Source organism: Notolabrus celidotus, chromosome 18 (genome assembly GCF_009762535.1).
Source record: "Notolabrus celidotus isolate fNotCel1 chromosome 18, fNotCel1.pri, whole genome shotgun sequence".
NCBI classification, from domain to species: Eukaryota; Metazoa; Chordata; class Actinopteri; order Labriformes; family Labridae; genus Notolabrus; species Notolabrus celidotus.
In genome coordinates this window covers 14,004,960-14,023,244 of record NC_048289.1, presented here as the reverse complement: position 1 = coordinate 14,023,244, position 18,285 = coordinate 14,004,960, and the positions used below count along the sequence as shown (strand labels likewise).

The window sequence follows — 18,285 nt, the reverse complement described above, 5'->3', positions numbered from 1 at the left end:
AACACACACAATGAGGTGTTTTCAGCACTGTATATTTCACAGACATAAGTCGCTTGACTTGAAAATATCATTACAAAATGATGGGCCTAAATTAGCTGTATAAACAGTAGTTAGTGTCTGTTTCACAGTATTCATCACTTTGTGTTGAGACATGATTATCTTCACACTGTGGTTACCCTCCAGAACTGCAGCACTGAGATAACAAAGCCTGCAGTGTACTGTTTGTAGATTTGAAATAACGAGATGTTAAACAAGATAATCAGTAAAAAGCTTTTTAGGATACATTTACAGGAAATATATTCAACACAAAAGCTGTTATTTCTGTCTTTACACTCAGAATACATGTATGACTCAAGCAGTTTGGAGGCTGGTCAGCAGAGTCTGAGAAATACTGCAGATAGCACTGAAGGTGGCACTGTCGGGAAATGACTGTAGGAAGTCTTTGCCCTCTTCTATGCTGGAGCTAAGCAGAGGATCCAAGGGCACGGAGCCTGAAATGCAGAAGACATCATGAACCAAGTACTTGAACCAAATAAATGTATTTCAAACCTGATACATCAATGGTTAAGAATGATTTACCTCTACCTCTACTTTACTGCCTGAAAGTGGACATAACTGACATGCTAATGATACCCCATAATGAGGATCTGGTGGACTTCTAAGAGCATTGACTTATCAAAAACTTGCACAGCTTAACACTGCAGCACAAACACACAGCTGCCTTCTCACTGCCCCAGGCTAAGCTGAATTAACTGCATCATTACTCGTGAGATTGATCCGCACACAAAGCAGATAACCACTGAGGCAAATGGTAAATGATCAATTAATTAGGGCAAGAATTATTGATAAGTATGCATCATGCTTTCCCCGAGCTATTTTTAAACCTCTGCACTGAAATCTGGATCGACCATTTTAGCAGCATGGCAGTGATGTAAAATGCCTCCTAAATCATGAATGGATGGTGATGGTAGGCTGGGAGTGATGTGGGATCAGTGTGCTGCGACACCTTGTGGCGGAAAGCTAACATTACATGCAATTCAATCCTGCTGAGCTTACCCAGGAATACTGATCCAGTCAGCTTGGCTAACTCTTCACCGCCACCCTTTGAGAATATGTTGCTACATTCCTACAAAAACAAAGTTTGTTACAATGAATGTTAACATTCAAACACATATGATTGATTTACTGAATAGGCACATTTTAACATTACAGATGGGCTATAAAGGCCTCAAACTCTATCATACTTTGTAGCAGTAATAAGAATTTAATTAAACCTTTCTGGGTATTACTGATCTGTCTTGTGGTATGAAGGTTACATACTGAGCAGTGAGGACAAACAAAGCCGCTCATGTTCTCGATGATTCCCAGGATTCGTACACCCGTCTTCTTACAGAAGGTTATCTCTCTCCTCACGTCCCCCGTCGACACTGCCTGGAGTCATCACAAGACCAGAGAAAACTATTTCATGCATCTTAAAAAGGTTCCTGATTTCTAGTCACATCAACAGTACAGTACTAGGTGGTCAGTTTTGGTGAATATTGCTCAGTAAACCTTTTTTTTTCATCTTATTTGGTAGATTGATTCCTCGATGCATTAATACTGTTTAGCCAATTAAATGAAGCCCAATCTATCTGTTAACAATTCTACCTTCCACTGGGGTCAACTTGGTGGCAACTGCGATAGGAGCTTGCCCCATGCACATATTGCAACTTTGAATATTGTTATTGCACGTTATTTTTTCTCAAGTTACAAGACTACACAGTATTTTTCAGTCTTGTGGTGCTTAATAGAGTGCCCTCATTTGCCAGAATAAAAGCATTTCTTGGGTTGCTTTGCTTTCATAGCAGTAATAAGAATAAGCATTTAACATGACTGTTGAGGCTACTCACATTGTTTTGGTTCATTTGATTATTTATGCATCTATAAATGATTGATACAATCTCTAATATTATTAATATATTCTAGTATTTATTTGAACTTTCATTTTGCAGGGCTCTCAAGTCTCACGCATTGGTCGTGAGACACATGCATTTCAACCTGTTCACACGCCACACTGTACTTCTCACACACAGTAATTACTAGGACAAGTTGCACAGCTTTTCCTTTAGAATGAGTTTTCCATGCACCAGCTAATCAAAAAGAAAGAAAGGAGTATAGCTACCCAACAGCCAATTATCCGGGTATATCAACATAACAACGTTAGGTTCCAAAGAAAAGGATGCACATGTGCAATGCAGACAGACTACATGTAGCTGGTACCTGAGGCGTGGTGACCAAAACGGCTCCATCCACTCTGTGTTTTTTAAGGTTTTGCAGTACTGCCAAGTGTTCATCAGATGTCCCTGGTGGTGTGTCAACCAGCAGCACATCCAGCTCTCCCCATGCCACATCTGACACAAACTGGCCAATCAGAGCTGCAAGACATTTAGAGACACAAAGAAAGACAATGACAGAAGGTTGAGGGAGACTTCAAGAGCAAAATAATACAGTAGATATGTTTTTGGTAAGACATTAATATTGAAGTAGCAGTTTCCACAGGATACCTGTTTTCTTAGGCCCCCTCCATATGACTGCTTCATCTGGGTCATCCATCAGGAAGCCGATTGACATGAGGGCAAGGCTTTTTTCTGCATCTGTGTAGACAGGTACCCACCCTGAGTCACACTGATGCACATCAGGCCGTCCCACACTCAGCATGCGGGGGATACTGGGACCACACAGGTCAACGTCCAGGATGCCAACCTAATGGACACACAGTTTGAAAACTAGTTTACCAATGCTGCTCATTCCCTGACATTTCAAGCATTTCATCATAACCACCGATAATCTCTTTAACAGCTTCTCTATATGTTTGTCATCATCATATACTAACTCCCTGCATTCAGGTCTGGTCTTTGAACTCACCTTCTTGCCAGCATGTCTGAGAGCCAGAGCTAACTCTGTGGTGATGGTGCTCTTTCCCACTCCTCCTTTTCCTGACAGAACCAAGACAACATGACGGACCTGAGCCAAGCTACCTTCATCTGTGAAAGAGAGGAAAATATGTTTCTTGAGCATTAGCACAGTAGATTAAAAAAAAAAAAAAAGATATAATAATAATAATAATAATGATAATACTCTATTTACATAGCACTTTTAAATACAGGTAACAAAGTGGGCAATAAAAACAAGAAGTGCAAAGCAAAATGGAGTGATAAAAAATATAATGAAATAAAAACTAAAAAGCATGCAAGCTTATAAAACAGACCCTAAAAAACAAACAAACAATAAAAGCTTTCCGGTAAAAATGTGTCTTGAGTAATGACATAAAAACAGTACTGATTCTGCAAGTCTGATCTCCTCTGGCAGGCTGGTCCAGAGTGTAGGAGCCTTGACTGAAAAGGCCCTGACTGAAAAGGCCCTGTCCCCTTTGGTTTTCAGTCGGGTCCTTGGAACAGCTATAACAGAGCACTGCCAGAGGATCTCAGAGTGCGACCAGGTTTGTAGGGGGATAAAGGCTCAGATATATGTATATATATAAAAGTCAGCAAAAAAATCTTGAAATCAATCCTAAGAGACACAAAGAAAGACAATGACAGGATTGAGGGAGACTTCAAGAGAAACCTAATACAGTAAATATGTTTTTGGTAAGACATTAATATTGAAGTTTCCACAGGATACCTGTTTTCTTATCTCAAAGTTCATCTGTCAGGTAAAACGTGTCAAGACTATCTCGAGACAAGGCCATGCCCGTTATAACGTGTCAGGAAACCCGAGACAAGGGTCAGGACGGGAGAGAAATGTCGCAGTCAGGGACTGAACTCGTTTCTTCATCACCCGAGTTCACAAGTTAAGTAGGTCCTTCTTTGGAGTCATGTTTCACGTAAGTAACCCTGTAATAGCTCTACGGAGATATACTTTTCCATCTTCTTCCTTGAAGGAAGTTTAAGCAAGTGACACAGCTGAGTTGAACACTTAAGCTGCTTTATATTAGCTCATTGTTATCAACACACATAACAGTTTTCTACAGCTGTCATTTCTAAAGAACGAGAAAGAATCAACTGCCCAGGCAGACGAAATACAGAAAGATAATATACATCCGTATACACTTTGTTGAACGGTAATCTTGTCTTACCATTATTTTCTTCCATATTTTGAATGTGAGGCTTCGATCATGCACGCTGTGGAGCTCGATTACTTCCGTATTACATCAAGCGCCTCCTAGCCAATCGCTGAGCGTAGGGCACAGTTGAGCCACGCCTTTTATCAAACACCACCAATAGCGTGCCAGTTCAATTCATGGTGCGTTCAACTGCAAGACAAACACAAACAAACTAATCGGCCAAACAATGATTTATGTTTTATTGACCACGAAACTAAGTTTAAAAGTATCTGCTGATTATGTTTGTAGTCATGTAGAATACAATCTGGAGCAAAACTTTTGTTTTCAATTTGTGTCTTTTTTTTCCTGTACCTTTTTTAATAAGATAAGATAAGAGATTCCTTTACTCGTCCCACACGGGGAAATTCAAGTGTTACAGTAACAGAGTAGACAAAGTGCAAAAGAAATATATAAAGCAAACATCAGCCTATAAATGAACAATTATTAAAAAGTTATTAGCAATTAGAATTCAAATCCAAATGAATGATGACCTTTTTCAGCAAGGTAGCCTACCACTGTGGCCCCGAAGGACAAAATAAAGCCAGAGACAAATTTACATGCTGGAAAACGTTTTTACATTTTATAAAACAAGATTACATCAGAAAAACACTTTTACCAAGGCCCAAACACATTTCCATTCAAGAAAAAAAAATTACAAAATCAAAAAAACACATTTACAAGCGGTACCGGAAGTGATCCGGTACCAAACGGAGTACCAGTACCAAACGAAGTACCAATACCAAACATCGCTCTGTTTGGTTTCTCATCATCCAAACAAACTAAATGACCCCTCCCTCGATCACTCCCAGATCACTTCCGGTGTTTGGTACATTCCCTTTCCGTTAATAATAAATGTAAATTTGTTTCAGGAATGGTAAAAGCGTTCCACCGTTTGTAAAAATGTCTCACCTCTTGTAAAAGTGTCTTTTTGATTTTTTAATTTTGTTTTCTTAAACGTACATTTGTTTTCTTATGTACATTTGTTTTATTAAATGTACATTTTTCTCCAACTTTGTAAAAGTGTGTCATCTCTTGTAAATTTGTTTTTTCCTTCAGGGCCTCCATAAGTTTATCTACTTGTATAAAGTATGCAGACGAAATTAACATACCCCCCTCCACATGCCTCCTATCCAATAAGAAGACGAGAAGGGCGTGGAGTTGTAATGTTTACGTCTAGCCTGCTCAGAAGTGGGACAGAGTGCAAACTGCACCTGTCACACGTTCGGATATCGAGGTACAGTACGTCAAATGAGCCACTGCAAGACGGTGTACAGGAAGACTTCTGTCAGGTAAGGACATTAGATATTATTGAAATGTGGGAAGTCATGGTGGAGTATGGTTGACAGACTTCCAGGGTAAAGATACATACATAAAACAGTTGTAGAGTTAATGTGCTGAATGTAAACACAGTGGGCTGATCTAAGGATCTAAATATTAAACTAAGGGAGATAATGGAAGACAGTATATGCTTTGACCCGTGTATACTTTTAGAAAGTAGACTCGCTTTCTGAAGTGAATCACTATGAAAGGACTGATGTTGTTGTGCTTCGCTAGAAAGTCTGTGTAGGACTTGGACAGTCCTTTGAATATGTGACACATCACTATTATAGCCCTGCTATTACTGCATTGCTATCATATCAGTCAAAGCTATAGCTGACGAACGTACTGTCGTGCGTCCACAGCGGGCTGTCCAGATGATGCATTTACAGTATGTAGGGTAAAGACCAATTAAATTGAGACTAGCTCCAGACTAGCTAATCTAAATTAATGGTAGTTATCTCCTGCACCTGCTTGCAAAGCAGTCACCAGCTGCTGTGGTCAGAGGAGGCATTAACTGAGACATGCTATCAGGTGGAGGCACAGTGTTGAGGAAGTGAAGGCCCTTGTTATGGTTAATCAAAAGTATTAGATCAAATTCATAATGTTTGTTCTACAGCAATAAGAGATAAGTTATAATGACTGTTACATTGAACAGGGATATATATCAGCAAACCACAGCAAAATAAGTGAATTGGAAAGAAGGTTGTTTTTTTACACTCTGTATTAAAACAGACTAGTCAGAGGGCAAATTCCTAAAATGTTCTTGTCACTGTAATTGCATCAACTTTATTGATTGTTTTATCTTTAAAAAAAAACCAGAATTGATAGTACAAACATGGTTATCAGCGATCACTATGTCATTTTGTAACTATTCTGAAGTAACAATGGTGCAAAGTTTGACCTACATTTTTAAAAAATAAGTTAAGTTCATCAAGGAAAAAAAACATTTCTTGGATTGATGTCCATCTGTCCAAAAACCCATTCAAACTTTTCAGAGGAGGTGTATTAGATAGCCAGATAACTATATAGGATGGTGTCACAGTCAGTAGAAGCAGTATAAGAACACAATGATATTACAGTTTATGATTTCTCATACACATTTGCAGTCAGTGGGTCATGTGGCCTCATCTGTGTATGGGCTGATGCAGCTAGCTGACAGACATGCTGCCACAGTGGCGGAGCACAGGGTTAGGTTTAAAGGTTGAACAAGTGCATGGAAACACTTCCTGCTGCCAACTGTAGCATATGGGCTGGATGGAAAAGATGGCGAGCAAGCACACAGGGATCAGTCTGCAGGTGTGCAAGTGTTTCCTCACAAGGATATTTTGCAACTGCACAATCATTGTAAGAGCTGGTTAGAGAAGAAGATATCAGTGAGGAATGTGTCCTTGTCAGTGTGTCGACTGGCCTACTTTTAGTTTCTCAACAAGTCTTTGAGAAATATGAGAAACATGCACACACATATTTCAAATATCTGAGACCTATCTATGCAGGAAACCCCCTTTCATCTGATAAAGAAAGTTATTTCTGTCCCTCCTCTATGCCTGCTGTGGTTAAGGGAATTTGAAGAATTTGAATGTACCTAAAAAGAACAAAGAAGCTGGACTATCCAGTTCAACACTGACCTTATTTGACACAAACAAAAAAGAAGAACATCCCCTCTCTGGCCATAGCCAGCTGGTGTTAAGGTGTTTGTTCTGCTGTCCACAGAGCTGCCATGTTGAGAAGAGGCAGGAACGGCCGGGCTCGACATGTGGCCTCGACCGAAACACGGCACGAGACAGATGCCATGGCAGTGATCCAGACACCGGACAGGGAGGAGTGGGAGGGCCAGACGACAACGCAGGTGAGATATTTTGGATGGGCAAAGTAAAATGGGGCAAAGTGTTCACAGAGAGAATGATACAAAGAAAATGCACTATACAATGTGGTTTAAAAGCTGTAATATAAGGCTTCCATTTATAATAGAAGAGATTAAATTAAGCCATCTTGTTCGGACACACACACCATCACAATCTTTTCAATGTTTTCTTGCTTATTGTTGGGTTTTTTCCCCAACTTAAAGAGCACATTCACGTTACTTACATGATCTGTCTGGGAATCCTGAAGCTCTACTAGTTTTATCTTTCCATGAAAATGTGTGAACATTTAAGGTCCCAGTTGCAGACTACGCTTCATTAAACAGAAAGCCCAAACAGCCAAAACATAAGGCTTACTTTAACAGAGCCCAGGGTGAAACATCCACCAGAAAAATTCAAGGACACAAATGAGGGAAAAGTCACAAGGAAACTCTGGAAGGTTAAACACAACTGGAAAAACCAAACTAAGAGTCAGAGGGAAAGTTGACGCAACAAACTGACCCAGAAGAGAAGACACACAAACCCTAGATAGCCTCAAGTTAATCAAAAACAGGTGTGAACCAAGACACAGGTGACACAGTGAGGTTAAACAACCTGGAGGGCAACACACACTCCCAAGGGCTGGACAATATAAATGCATAATAGACAAACATAAATAATGTGACCACACAAGAACAAGTTATGACAAAGGTGATGATTTATAGATATGTTGTTTGTAATTAGCAAAGGGACGTGCCAGAATTTTTTCAAGTGGGGTGGCTAAACTGGGTCACTGACTTATGCAGGGGTGGCATGAAGTGTGTTCACACGCACAGGATGAATGGCACTTTTTTACCCTTTGATATCTCCACTAATTATCTCTCCTTTAACTTCTAACAATAATTTGAAGACAATATGAATGGTTTCAGTGTATCTTTTTATTTTAAAAAGTAACAGAACAGGGTAATGTTTCAGTCCTAATAGATTCAATCTTTAAGGACTTCATAGGAAGATGTTTGTCCGAAATCACATTTTAAGGAGTGTTAACAAAAGGAAATGTGCTAAATTAAAATGCAATTTAAAAATCAGCAATAGTTGATTTTAACAAAATAATTCTGATAAGGCAAAAAGTCAAGCATAGTTTAAGTATTTTGGGTGGCCAATCACATTTCAAGGGGGGCCATGACCACCCTTGGCCACTCCAAGACCCACCCCTGTCTTAGCAGGACGCTCACTGTTACAATTTAATTCTACTTATTCAACTATATCAATGTTTATTTTTGTGTCTTCAAATCAGATTTAAAAAGCAGGAAAAGGAAAAAATATACATGATCTATAATCAAGATAACAATAAAGACTGCAGATGTACCTGTGAAAACAATAACTATAAACATGAAGTTGTAATACACACAAGAAAAAATAAAATAGGTGTAATGATATACAATAAATAAGTAAAAAAAACAGTTGTACTGACATACAATAGTAGTAAATGAAAAAAAAGGTTGAATAAACTCAAAGCATGTAATAAATAACTAATCAATCATTTAAAATAAATACCTATTTAGAAACTAATAATAAGAAAAATTATTTATAGAGCATTTATAGAACACTTTTCAAAAAACAAGTTACAAAGTATTCACAAAGGTGGCAAAAAACAAGCCAACAAGCCAGTCGTCAAATCACAAGTTAAAGCAAAGATAAGAAATATACATTTCATAAGATATGATACTTATCAGGTTTGAGGTAATAACAAACACTGAACCAAAATAAACCCCACGTTATAAACCCCTTCATTATAAAATGTATTTCCTACTGCGGAAAGGAGCACTTACAAGCCTTATCGCTTGATGTGATCGGTGTTTAATCCAAAGGAGAGGGTAGAGGCACATGAAGGATTTCTGCCAGTAGTTTTCCACTGGGACCGTCGCCTGTCTGAAAAGGCTGTGTGGAAGTCCAGGTCAGGTCATCAAAGGCAAGGAAAGGGGGACTCGGTATATTTGGAAGGGGTCTAATTTTACTTACAGGCACACGTGTCGTCTCTAACCAATAGGAAGGAATAGGCACATGAGTCAGATGGCTCTCATTTGGCTCTTTTGACAGTCAAGTGCAACATCCAGACACGACAGACTCTAACTCCTTTTCTTCTTTACAAAAAAGCCTCATAAAATCCTCAGGCTCGCTCCTCTGCTTGATCTAATTCCTTTTCCTTCCTACTGAGCCAACATCCCTGCCTGGATCATGGCCACATCTATGGACTTACCAGATGCTGTTTGCGATGTTTGTGTCAACCAGGTCAACGACCCGCAGGAGTCAGAGTTGGATTATCTTGCCAGATCTCAGATTGTATCTGAGGTGGTTGCCATGCCCAGCACAGAGCCGGTGATAGGGGAGTCCTTCTGCCAGTGTGAGAGACAGGAAGAGTTCAACCCGGGCTTTGGTGTCACTAGTGACTGCCTCTGTGGGGAGGAGGATCAAGGTGAGCAGAATACAGTGATACAGCATATAAACACAGGAGGGTAGGCTGTAAGTGGCACAAGTAAAGCCGTGATGTGTAATCTAACACTATAAGGCCTTAGTGGTATATGACAGCACAAGACATGACATAGTTAGAATTTTTGAGCTTAGAACAACACACTAAGCAATAGATGACACAATAAAGTCTGTGCCCTTGTCCTCAGGTTTTGACTGGGTGTGGGATGATCACATCAAATCCTCCGGAGCCTTCCTCAGCTGTGACAGCAGGAAGGTTACCTTTCACTCAGACTACAGCTGCGGCACAGCGGCCATCCGCGGCACCAAAGAGCTTGCAGAGGGCCAACACTTCTGGGAAGTCAAGATGACATCTCCCGTCTACGGAACTGACATGGTGGGTTGCAGATCTTTAAATCATTTGATTTTAACATTTAGCTCAAGATATCTTTTAGTCTCCGTTATGTTTAATAGATGTTGAGGTTTGTTTGCTGCTTCTATTAGTTTACCTGGTTGGATCCTGTTTTTCCTGTTTCATCATGCAGATGGTGGGAATCGGTACCTCAGAAGTGAACCTGGAGAAGTTTAAGTACAGCTTTGGCAGCCTGCTGGGCCACGATGAAGACAGTTGGGGGCTCTCATACACAGGTCAGAGGACAGAGACTCAAATGTAACTTCAATTATCAGTCAAGTACCTTACTAAACAGCAAGTTTGGGGTACTTGTTTTTTGAAAGATTATGTTATGGGCTTTTTCAAGCCTTTATTAAGAGGACAGTTGGATACTAGGTAGAGAGAGAAAGGGAATGGGCTGCCCACATCAAGGGCTGTATCTTCTATACATGGAGCACACAAGGCCCTGCGCTAACCAGTGCCCTAAAGTACTTCTTCTTAACTTGATGTAGTTGCATTGCAGAAATGTATGTACTTCTATATCTACATTTATTTGACAGCAGAAGTTACTAGTTACAATTCAGAGTTCAAATTTTGTTCTAAAAATTGTGTTTTTAAAAAAAATATAAAACACTGTTGGATGACAAAGTGGGTCACAAATTTGACACTTAAAAAAAGTTATGACTCATTGGGGTGCTGCCACATTTCAGACGCCACTGAGCTGTTAGCTGTTCCACCAGAGACTAAGTTACACACTTCTACATGCATTTCAGTAAGGTTTTTATGGGGTTGCCTTATTTGTCCTCAAACAACTGTTTGATAATTCCAAGACCGTTCAGATTTATGGTGTTACTGTTACAGTCAGGTCCCTAGATTAGGAACAACTGGATTAAAATTCCAAACAACTGAAATGTACATGAAGTGCTTTAACCCTCCTGTTATGTTCGTTTCTCTGGAACAGCAATAATGTTTCCTTTCTTTTTATGAAGTGATGTTGATAAATCAACACAAGACACCTCTTCTGTCACATGCTGCTCAGATCTTTACACTGCATTTAGCTGGTTTGGAAGGCAGATATTGCCTAAAATAGACTTTAAATATGGGTCAATTTGACCCACAACATACCAGGAGGGTTAAAGTAGCTACAACTCAACCAAATATCACAGTATCACAGTATAATGCCACCCATGCATAAAGCATAAGTTCCAACAGTCTCAGAATGTAATACATGTTAATGTGGTTCATACGGCTATTTAAGATTTATGTTGATAGTTCTATTTTTTTACTTTCACATAGGTAAGAGTTTTAATGTGCAACCTATAGATTTTTTTTGACTGTTGCATTTGTATTTCTGCATACTTCTTTTACCACTCCCCCCTACAGTTATAGACACTCCTTTATTAAAAGTAAAGTATGATCAATCACTTAAATTTAAATTTTTAATTGCTTTAACTCACATTTTTAATCACGTCTAAAAGTCTGTTATTTTGCTTTTCAGAGTATTTTTTAGTCTCTGTTAAAGACTTGCCAGCTTTTGTAATCTGATTGCCTGCTGACAATAGTTTAATATGCTGCACCTGTATACTTAGCTCGTAGAGGGTAGCTCAAACTTGAAGTACTGTTGTGACATTTTTGTCACATTACTTTTCAATTGTTTTTCAAAGTAAATTGTTTTATTCAAAAGTTTTACTTTCCATCATGGCAACAGCAGCAGGAAGCACGAAGACACTGCAGCAGCTTAACTACAGTGTGCTGAAACAGATGAAATAGCTTACAATGAAAATAAAATGTTGGACCTTTATCACATCCCAATTACCATGATACTGCTGACAGCCCTTTTAAATGTATATTCTTTACCTCTCTGTGTTTAAAGGTCACCTCCAGCACAAAGGGGACAAAGTGAAGTTTTCCACTCGGTTTGGTCAAGGCTCCATCATTGGAGTTCACTTGGACACCTGGCACGGCACCCTGACCTTTTACAAGAACCGATACTGTATAGGTGTGTAACTTTCTACACTTCTTAACAGTCTTGAATGCAACATAAAAACAACAGTAAAAAACATTTTTGAAGTGTTTTCATTGTGCTATCTACTTTGCTTCATCAGGTGTTGCTGCCACTCGGCTGCAGAACAAGAAGTTCTTCCCCATGGTTTGCTCCACAGCAGCAAAGAGCAGTATGAAGGTGATCCGTGCCTGCTACACACCCACCTCCCTGCAGTATCTCTGCTGCACCCAGCTCCGCCAAATGTTACCCTCCTGCCCAGACGTACTAAACACAATGGAGCTTCCCCCAGGCCTGCGGACCCTCCTCCAGACACGGCTTGGCTGGGTTTTTACCCTCAGCGGCAGCCCTGAGCCAGAGGTACCTGAACCTGTAGACTTGAATGAGGACTTCCAGGAGGACATGAGTCTGCCCTCCAGCCCCATCCCGAGTCCGGTTTCTACCCTGAGTGCCTGCGCTTCCCTGAGCCCCTGCACCAGTCCGTTTCCTGACTCAGTCCCGTACCAGTGTCCGTGTCAGACGTCACCGAAAAAACAACCCTGCACATGCCACTGCCCCCCAACCCCACCAAGCAGCGACTACGACAGCTGCTGCTCCGAGCCAGAGGATTACCAGTGCAAACGATGCCGCTGGACATGACTCTGCAGAAAACACTTCTCTTTTAGCATTGACATACAGGTACTCTGCTATGGCCATAAGTCTCTCCTGTCAGATGTCATGGAAATGAGAGCAATCTCAGCATTTAGCCAATATCACTTTATCTACGTTATGAATGGATTGTTGCTCCTCCTTTTATTTGGCACGTTTTATGACATTCATTCAATGAATGGGGACAGAGAGTAAGTAAAACAGGAGTGAGACATTTGAGGAAAGTGGAATATTAGAGTTCTTATTTTATCCAACATCTATAAACAGGCTACAGAGAGCCATTTGTCCAGCTCCTTTTCATGTTCTTACTTTTGAAATATGCCAGTCCCTGTCTCTGGAAAGCTGGACGTGTTCCAGAAGATTCTGAGGGGTAGAGTCCAGACAGGAGACAATCTGCTTTTTGATACCAAAGACACAACTTTTTGTACAGTAAACCTGTGTTTTGTAATCAGCGTTTGGCTTGAACACCAACAGTTGATAGTGTTCTTGCTGAAAGATGATTTGTTTTTTTTATTGACAGTTTGTAATGAACTTTCTTACTCAGGAAATTCTATAAATAAAAACAAAAAGGGGAGTTTCTGTTGCAACTCATTTTTATAGGTCAAGTCCAGCCTATACAATAGACAGTATATCTTAGAGGTCTTTTGAACAACATAAATTAAATTTATACATAAATATATGATGCAGCGAAATTAAACACATCATTTGATTTTTTTTTTATTAATTTAACATAATCTATTCCATCTGTCTATTGAAGACCAGAGGAGTCTGGAAGGTAAACATGATATCTAAGGCTTATTATAGTGTGTAAACATAAACACATTAGCAGCAAAGTGGTGACCATTAGAAGCCACATCCATCCCCGTTGACATCCATCATTCTCTTCTGAAGTGGATACATCAGTCCAGGACCAGTTGGGGGTTCTGAGCTGTGAAGCAGCGGTAAACTCTGGCTGAGATGTCCGGTCCAACACGTCTCTCTTTACCTCCACTTTTCACCAACAGACCCGCAAGCAGACCCTTTCTCTCCTCCTCTGTTGACAAGCTCTGATACACCTGAAAAACAACACAAGATTTTTACTTACCAAACGTTTGGTTTGTGAATGTCCCCTCGAGACACTGACAGCTATCAACCTTTTTTTGATTTAGCAAAGTAACATCTATGTTCCAAAATATTTTTGAGCTCCTTAGACTTAAGTACTTACAAAGTAAAATAAATTGGTGTCACATCATCATGCTTAAGACAAACTGCTTTTTATGCCTCTTTTTAAAATCAATTGAAAAAAAAGGCTTATCCAAACAACCTCATTAAAAAAACAGAATAATCTGTTTCTAGATTTCCCTACATTGACTTGAATGTATAATCAATACAAATACTTTCAATGTTTGCACTTTGACCTTTCAAAGTAAAGGTTTTGAGATACAGTACATACAGAATAAAAACTAGTCTGGATTTTACTCTTCTTTTCAAAGCAACAAAAGACAAATTTTACGAATATATTTAAAGAAATTCTCTGATAATGTATGTTTAATCAGCACTTAACATTTAAACATTTTTAGAGTTAAAATCTTCAAATATATGTTCAAAAATTGTAATAGATTTCTTGGACTTGATTTTTAAGTCCTAAGTGGACATAAATCCATAGATTTCATTTACTTAATTTTCCTCTGAAAACAAGCAGCTTATCCCAGAGTTGAAAAGTCCCAAAACAAACACAGAGATAGGCTCAACTTTACTCATTGGTGTTTGCAGTGGCAGGATTGTGGTCTTGCCTACCACAGGGGCCAGCCTATTGTTTTGTTTTCTAGACGATCAGAAAATGATTTTATTATCATCACCGTGCATGTCCACTTAAGGCTCCATATGAATTCTTTCTCTCAAAGTAAAGCATTGAATACACATTTTGATCTAGCAAGAGAAACGAAATTACTGGTTCATATTTCTCTTTTTAAAGCAACAAGAACAACAACTTAACAACCCAATATGGATATTAAAAAAAACATGTACTGTTTGTGGATGGTTGATTTGGATATCAAAGTTTATACGCCTTTTCATGATTTTGTGTATTCAAATCTATGATCCTGAACAATTCTTAAAATTTCAAGACTTGGATCCTTGTAATGTAAACACTCCATCCAGAAATGATTTAAAGCTCCTGTGAGGAACTTCTGTTTTGTATTGATTTTGGACAAAGTGGTACATCTTGTCTCTTTACTTATTTTGTCTTGCCCATGTGTAAGAAGTTGTTTTTTTAAAACAAAAAAAACCATTCCTTCTTTTTTTTAAACTGTCAAATGTATCACTTATCAACAATCCTTGCCATGAAAAATGAAAAAAAGGCTGTTTCAGCAGCATGCTGACAATAACTCTGTCTATCCCCTTTCCCACCACAGCAGCTCCATGCATTAAAAATAACTGCACTACACTGGAGTTTTAAGCCAAAAAGTCAGACAAACAAGTTGTTTACTGTTGCTATTTTACCTTCTTTTCAGAGCAACTAATAACAACATCTTATCTAAATATCTAATGATTGTTGTGGAGGTTCCTTCAGGGTAGAAACATGTACACATTATTTTATGCATTCAATATTATGTCACATTTAAAAAATTTGGCTTAATTAAAAAAAAAAAAAGCCTGGTGTAAAGTCCTCGTTTTAAAATCATTAAAAAAACAAGGTTATCCAGTGCGTGGTCACAAGGGGAATCCAGGCCACACCCCTGCACTCCGTCTGTTGTCTTGCTCACCTGCAGGAGCAGCTGAGGTGACGGGTATGCTGCAGTCACAGCTGAGGCAACAGCAGGGCTAACCCTATTCAGCTGCTGGATCTGTTTACTCCAGACTTGCATCAGGCCTGAGCCATCTCTCTCTACCCGGGCCCCGCTGGCCCAGGAGCCATCCACACAGAAGGGCAGCTCTGCTTGCTCTGTCAGCAGTCTGGAAGGAAACAGAAAGACATTTTATGAGAGAAGCAAGAAGAGTGTACCTTTTAGGAAATAAACAAGAAGGGCAAATTGATAGAAAGATTTTTTTCTTTAATTTGACATGTTTTTGGTGGCTGCTTACTTAAAGGGGCGTTTTGATAAGGCCTTTGTGACAGCACACACGTGGCTGGTGACCTCCTGCCAGTCACCCAGGAACACCACTGAGATATTTTTGCAGAGCTGTAGGTACACAAGAACCTGGAGAAACAGAGACAGTAACACGAAAACTCCTCACTCTCTGGACCTGCTAGTTTTAACTTAACTCAAGTTCCATAGAGGGTCAGTTATGGCCTACATTTAAGAAGGATGTATCTACAGGCAAACTAAATCTGGAAAAAGAACACTTAGAGTTGACTAACCTCCTCCATATCCATGCTCTCCATTCCCAGTTGGGAGTGTAGTGTCTTACTTAGAAAATGAGACCCAGCCCTGTTGGTAAGAATAAGTGTGTTATCTCTAGAGGTAAATAAAGTTAGATCATGAGAACATCAATTGTTCATTGAGGATCTACTAATCATACACTGACCTGTAGTGTGTCTGAGAGTCCATCACCAAGAGAGTGACCACCTTCTTTGCATCACGGTTGAGACACTCTAAGACAGGACTCAGGACAGACCCAGTCACTGTGTCCTCCTCTCCACTGTCCAGCATCTGTAGTATCAGCATAATAGTATGTAAGAGGCTGGAGATTGTAGCATGGAGGTTACAAAAACAACAACTTAAAGAGGTGGCTCACTGTCTTCACAGAGATCACCATATCCATAAATACAGTCAGATCCAGCACCAGAACCACCTGCTCCTCTTCCACCGTGTTCTTGCCATCGACTACCTGCGAAAGACAAATGTGTAAATGTGAATATGTGGATTAGCAACACCAGCCAGGAGCTGTCATGAATATCTGATGTGAGATTTCCATTTTTTGTGTGTCTGCAGGACTGAGTGCACAACTTATTTCCATAATGGGACATTAAAGTATATCTTATGTTACAGTGTGTAATGCACAGGTCTTAAGTTACAGACAGGCTCGCACCTGAGGTAAGTCCCTGGTCCAGGTGATGCTGTGTGGGAGCTGCTGCTGGCTCTCAACGCTGAACCACCAATCCAAGGAAACCAAAGTGTCCAATAAGATGTCTGTGCCATCCTGCTGCAGGAGAGCTGGACAAAGACAATTTATATATGACTAGATATGTAGTTAATTTGTTATCCAGTATGGATAGCTATTGAGATGCTAAGTTCTTCTTACAGATGTTGTCATAGAACTAAAAAATTAAGCAAAATGAGCCAATAATATTACACAAATAAAACCAGAAAACCAAAACGATCAAACGTAGGCTATTTAGGGCAGGACAGCTGATAAAGAATAACACCAAACTGCTTCCCAGTAGGTGTATTTAGTACATCTTTGTCTTGTACTTAACCATCATTGCTAGATACAAAAATAAGAAAACAAGTGAGCTAGGTTAATATGTTTAAAAATTAAACTAATTCAAATGTCCCTTTATACACGCTTACTCAATAACCATGGTTTGCCTCTGATATTTTTTTATCTTGAAGTATTACCATAAAAAATTCAAGAACTTGACTTCAGACAAGTTGGCTCTATTCACTTATAGGAAAGACTTTGTCCGACAGAACTTGAAGGCACCACGCTCAGCCAGTGTACCTGGATCTATGCAGACTGTCAGACACTTGAGGCAGTTCTCCGGCCTCAGACTCTTGAGGTTCTCCGCCGCCTCTCTCCTTCTCTGTTGCTCCTGTCTCCTCCCCTCCTTCTCCCGGGCCCTGGCTGTCCTCTGTCTCTCCCTCTCCTCTTTCCGCTCCCTGGTTCTCTCTCTGTCCGCCTCTATCTCCTCCTTGCTGCGGCGTTTTCTCGCAGGACTCGGTGTGCCTTCACGTGCATCACGTCGAGGGGGGGACAAAGACGTTCTAGCTGACTTGCATGACTTCAGACACTTGTGATCTGATGTTTTCTCCTCTTTAATGTCCTCTTTAATGTCCTCTTTAATGTCCTCTTTAATGTTCTCTTTAATGTCTTCTTTAATGTCCTCTTTAATGTCCTCTTTGCTGCTCACTGCTGCGGTGTGTCTGCTCTCATCGCAATTTAGACCTTTCTTGGAGTCAGTGTCGCTGTCCTCAGATTCAGATATTTCCCATGTTTTAGCTCTGCGCAGAACAGACATGTCTGATGTTTAGGACATGTTCAAAAGCATCCAAAGTCCCAAATTAAGAGTCTAAACAGCAGAAGTTACTCTTGTCTTGTAGACCAATTGGCAGTGTTACTATCGCTTGGATGGTGTCCGCGGAGGGACATAAAAAACGCTTTTCATTTGTCCCAGCTTTAACCGGAGGAAACTTCACTTAGGACCTAGGACAGGGGTTCCCAAAGTGTGGGTCGGGACCTTTTTATTTGCAGTCAATGGTCGGGACTCCCTGGGGGGTCGCAAGACACAAATGGGGGGTCGTGAGATGTCTTCCAGAATGTTTATTTTTTATTT

General features: G+C 39.9%; 3 protein-coding genes across 4 annotated transcripts; 1 reads left to right on the top strand and 2 right to left on the bottom strand.

The window, feature by feature from the left end:
• Positions 1-16: 16 nt before the first annotated feature.
• nubp2 (nucleotide binding protein 2 (MinD homolog, E. coli)) lies at positions 17-7,800 on the bottom strand. The gene is made up of 8 exons (XM_034707833.1): positions 7,547-7,800; positions 4,115-4,291; positions 2,905-3,023; positions 2,544-2,742; positions 2,260-2,414; positions 1,321-1,431; positions 1,057-1,126; positions 17-491 (listed from the first exon to the last, which is right to left on the bottom strand). Exons 2-8 carry the CDS (start codon positions 4,128-4,130, stop codon positions 352-354), a joined length of 810 nt encoding a protein of 269 aa, XP_034563724.1. The 5' UTR covers positions 4,131-4,291; positions 7,547-7,800; the 3' UTR covers positions 17-351.
• On the top strand, positions 3,643-13,383 carry LOC117829973 (SPRY domain-containing SOCS box protein 3-like). Its single transcript, XM_034707832.1, has 8 exons — positions 3,643-3,862; positions 5,198-5,430; positions 7,172-7,307; positions 9,592-9,775; positions 9,978-10,165; positions 10,314-10,416; positions 12,033-12,158; positions 12,265-13,383. Exons 2-8 carry the CDS (start codon positions 5,390-5,392, stop codon positions 12,798-12,800), a joined length of 1,314 nt encoding a protein of 437 aa, XP_034563723.1. The 5' UTR covers positions 3,643-3,862; positions 5,198-5,389; the 3' UTR covers positions 12,801-13,383.
• A 1-nt stretch (position 13,384) lies between these two features.
• LOC117829972 (probable crossover junction endonuclease EME2) lies at positions 13,385-18,139 on the bottom strand. Of its 2 annotated transcripts, none has more exons than XM_034707831.1 (8): positions 17,454-18,139; positions 16,821-16,945; positions 16,584-16,619; positions 16,317-16,441; positions 16,150-16,219; positions 15,873-15,988; positions 15,554-15,743; positions 13,385-13,864 (listed from the first exon to the last, which is right to left on the bottom strand). In XM_034707831.1, exons 1-8 carry the CDS (start codon positions 17,968-17,970, stop codon positions 13,709-13,711), a joined length of 1,335 nt encoding a protein of 444 aa, XP_034563722.1. In that variant the 5' UTR covers positions 17,971-18,139; the 3' UTR covers positions 13,385-13,708. The 2 variants fall into 2 exon arrangements, with proteins under 2 accessions (XP_034563722.1, XP_034563721.1); XM_034707830.1 differs by having other exon boundaries at positions 16,527-16,619; positions 17,454-18,136.
• Positions 18,140-18,285: the final 146 nt, after the last annotated feature.

What these genes read in the sequence shown, in the direction of transcription:
- LOC117829973 (XM_034707832.1), top strand. Translation starts at nt 5,390, where the DNA reads ATGAGCCACTGCAAGACGGTGTACAGGAAGACTTCTGTCAG. An exon ending in TACAGGAAGACTTCTGTCAG is followed by an intron (nt 5,431 to 7,171) that starts GTAAGGACATTA and finishes TGCTGTCCACAG; the next exon opens with AGCTGCCATGTTGAGAAGAG. An exon ending in TTGGGGGCTCTCATACACAG is followed by an intron (nt 10,417 to 12,032) that starts GTCAGAGGACAG and finishes CTGTGTTTAAAG; the next exon opens with GTCACCTCCAGCACAAAGGG.
- nubp2 (XM_034707833.1), bottom strand. An exon ending in TCAGACATGCTGGCAAGAAG is followed by an intron (nt 2,743 to 2,904) that starts GTGAGTTCAAAG and finishes TGTGTCCATTAG; the next exon opens with GTTGGCATCCTGGACGTTGA. An exon ending in GACTGGATCAGTATTCCTGG is followed by an intron (nt 492 to 1,056) that starts GTAAGCTCAGCA and finishes TCTGCATTTCAG; the next exon opens with GCTCCGTGCCCTTGGATCCT.
- LOC117829972 (XM_034707830.1), bottom strand. Translation starts at nt 17,970, where the DNA reads ATGTCTGTTCTGCGCAGAGCTAAAACATGGGAAATATCTGAATCTGAG. An exon ending in GACTCTCAGACACACTACAG is followed by an intron (nt 16,220 to 16,316) that starts GTCAGTGTATGA and finishes TCTTACCAACAG; the next exon opens with GGCTGGGTCTCATTTTCTAA. An exon ending in AGAGCATGGATATGGAGGAG is followed by an intron (nt 15,989 to 16,149) that starts GTTAGTCAACTC and finishes CTGTTTCTCCAG; the next exon opens with GTTCTTGTGTACCTACAGCT.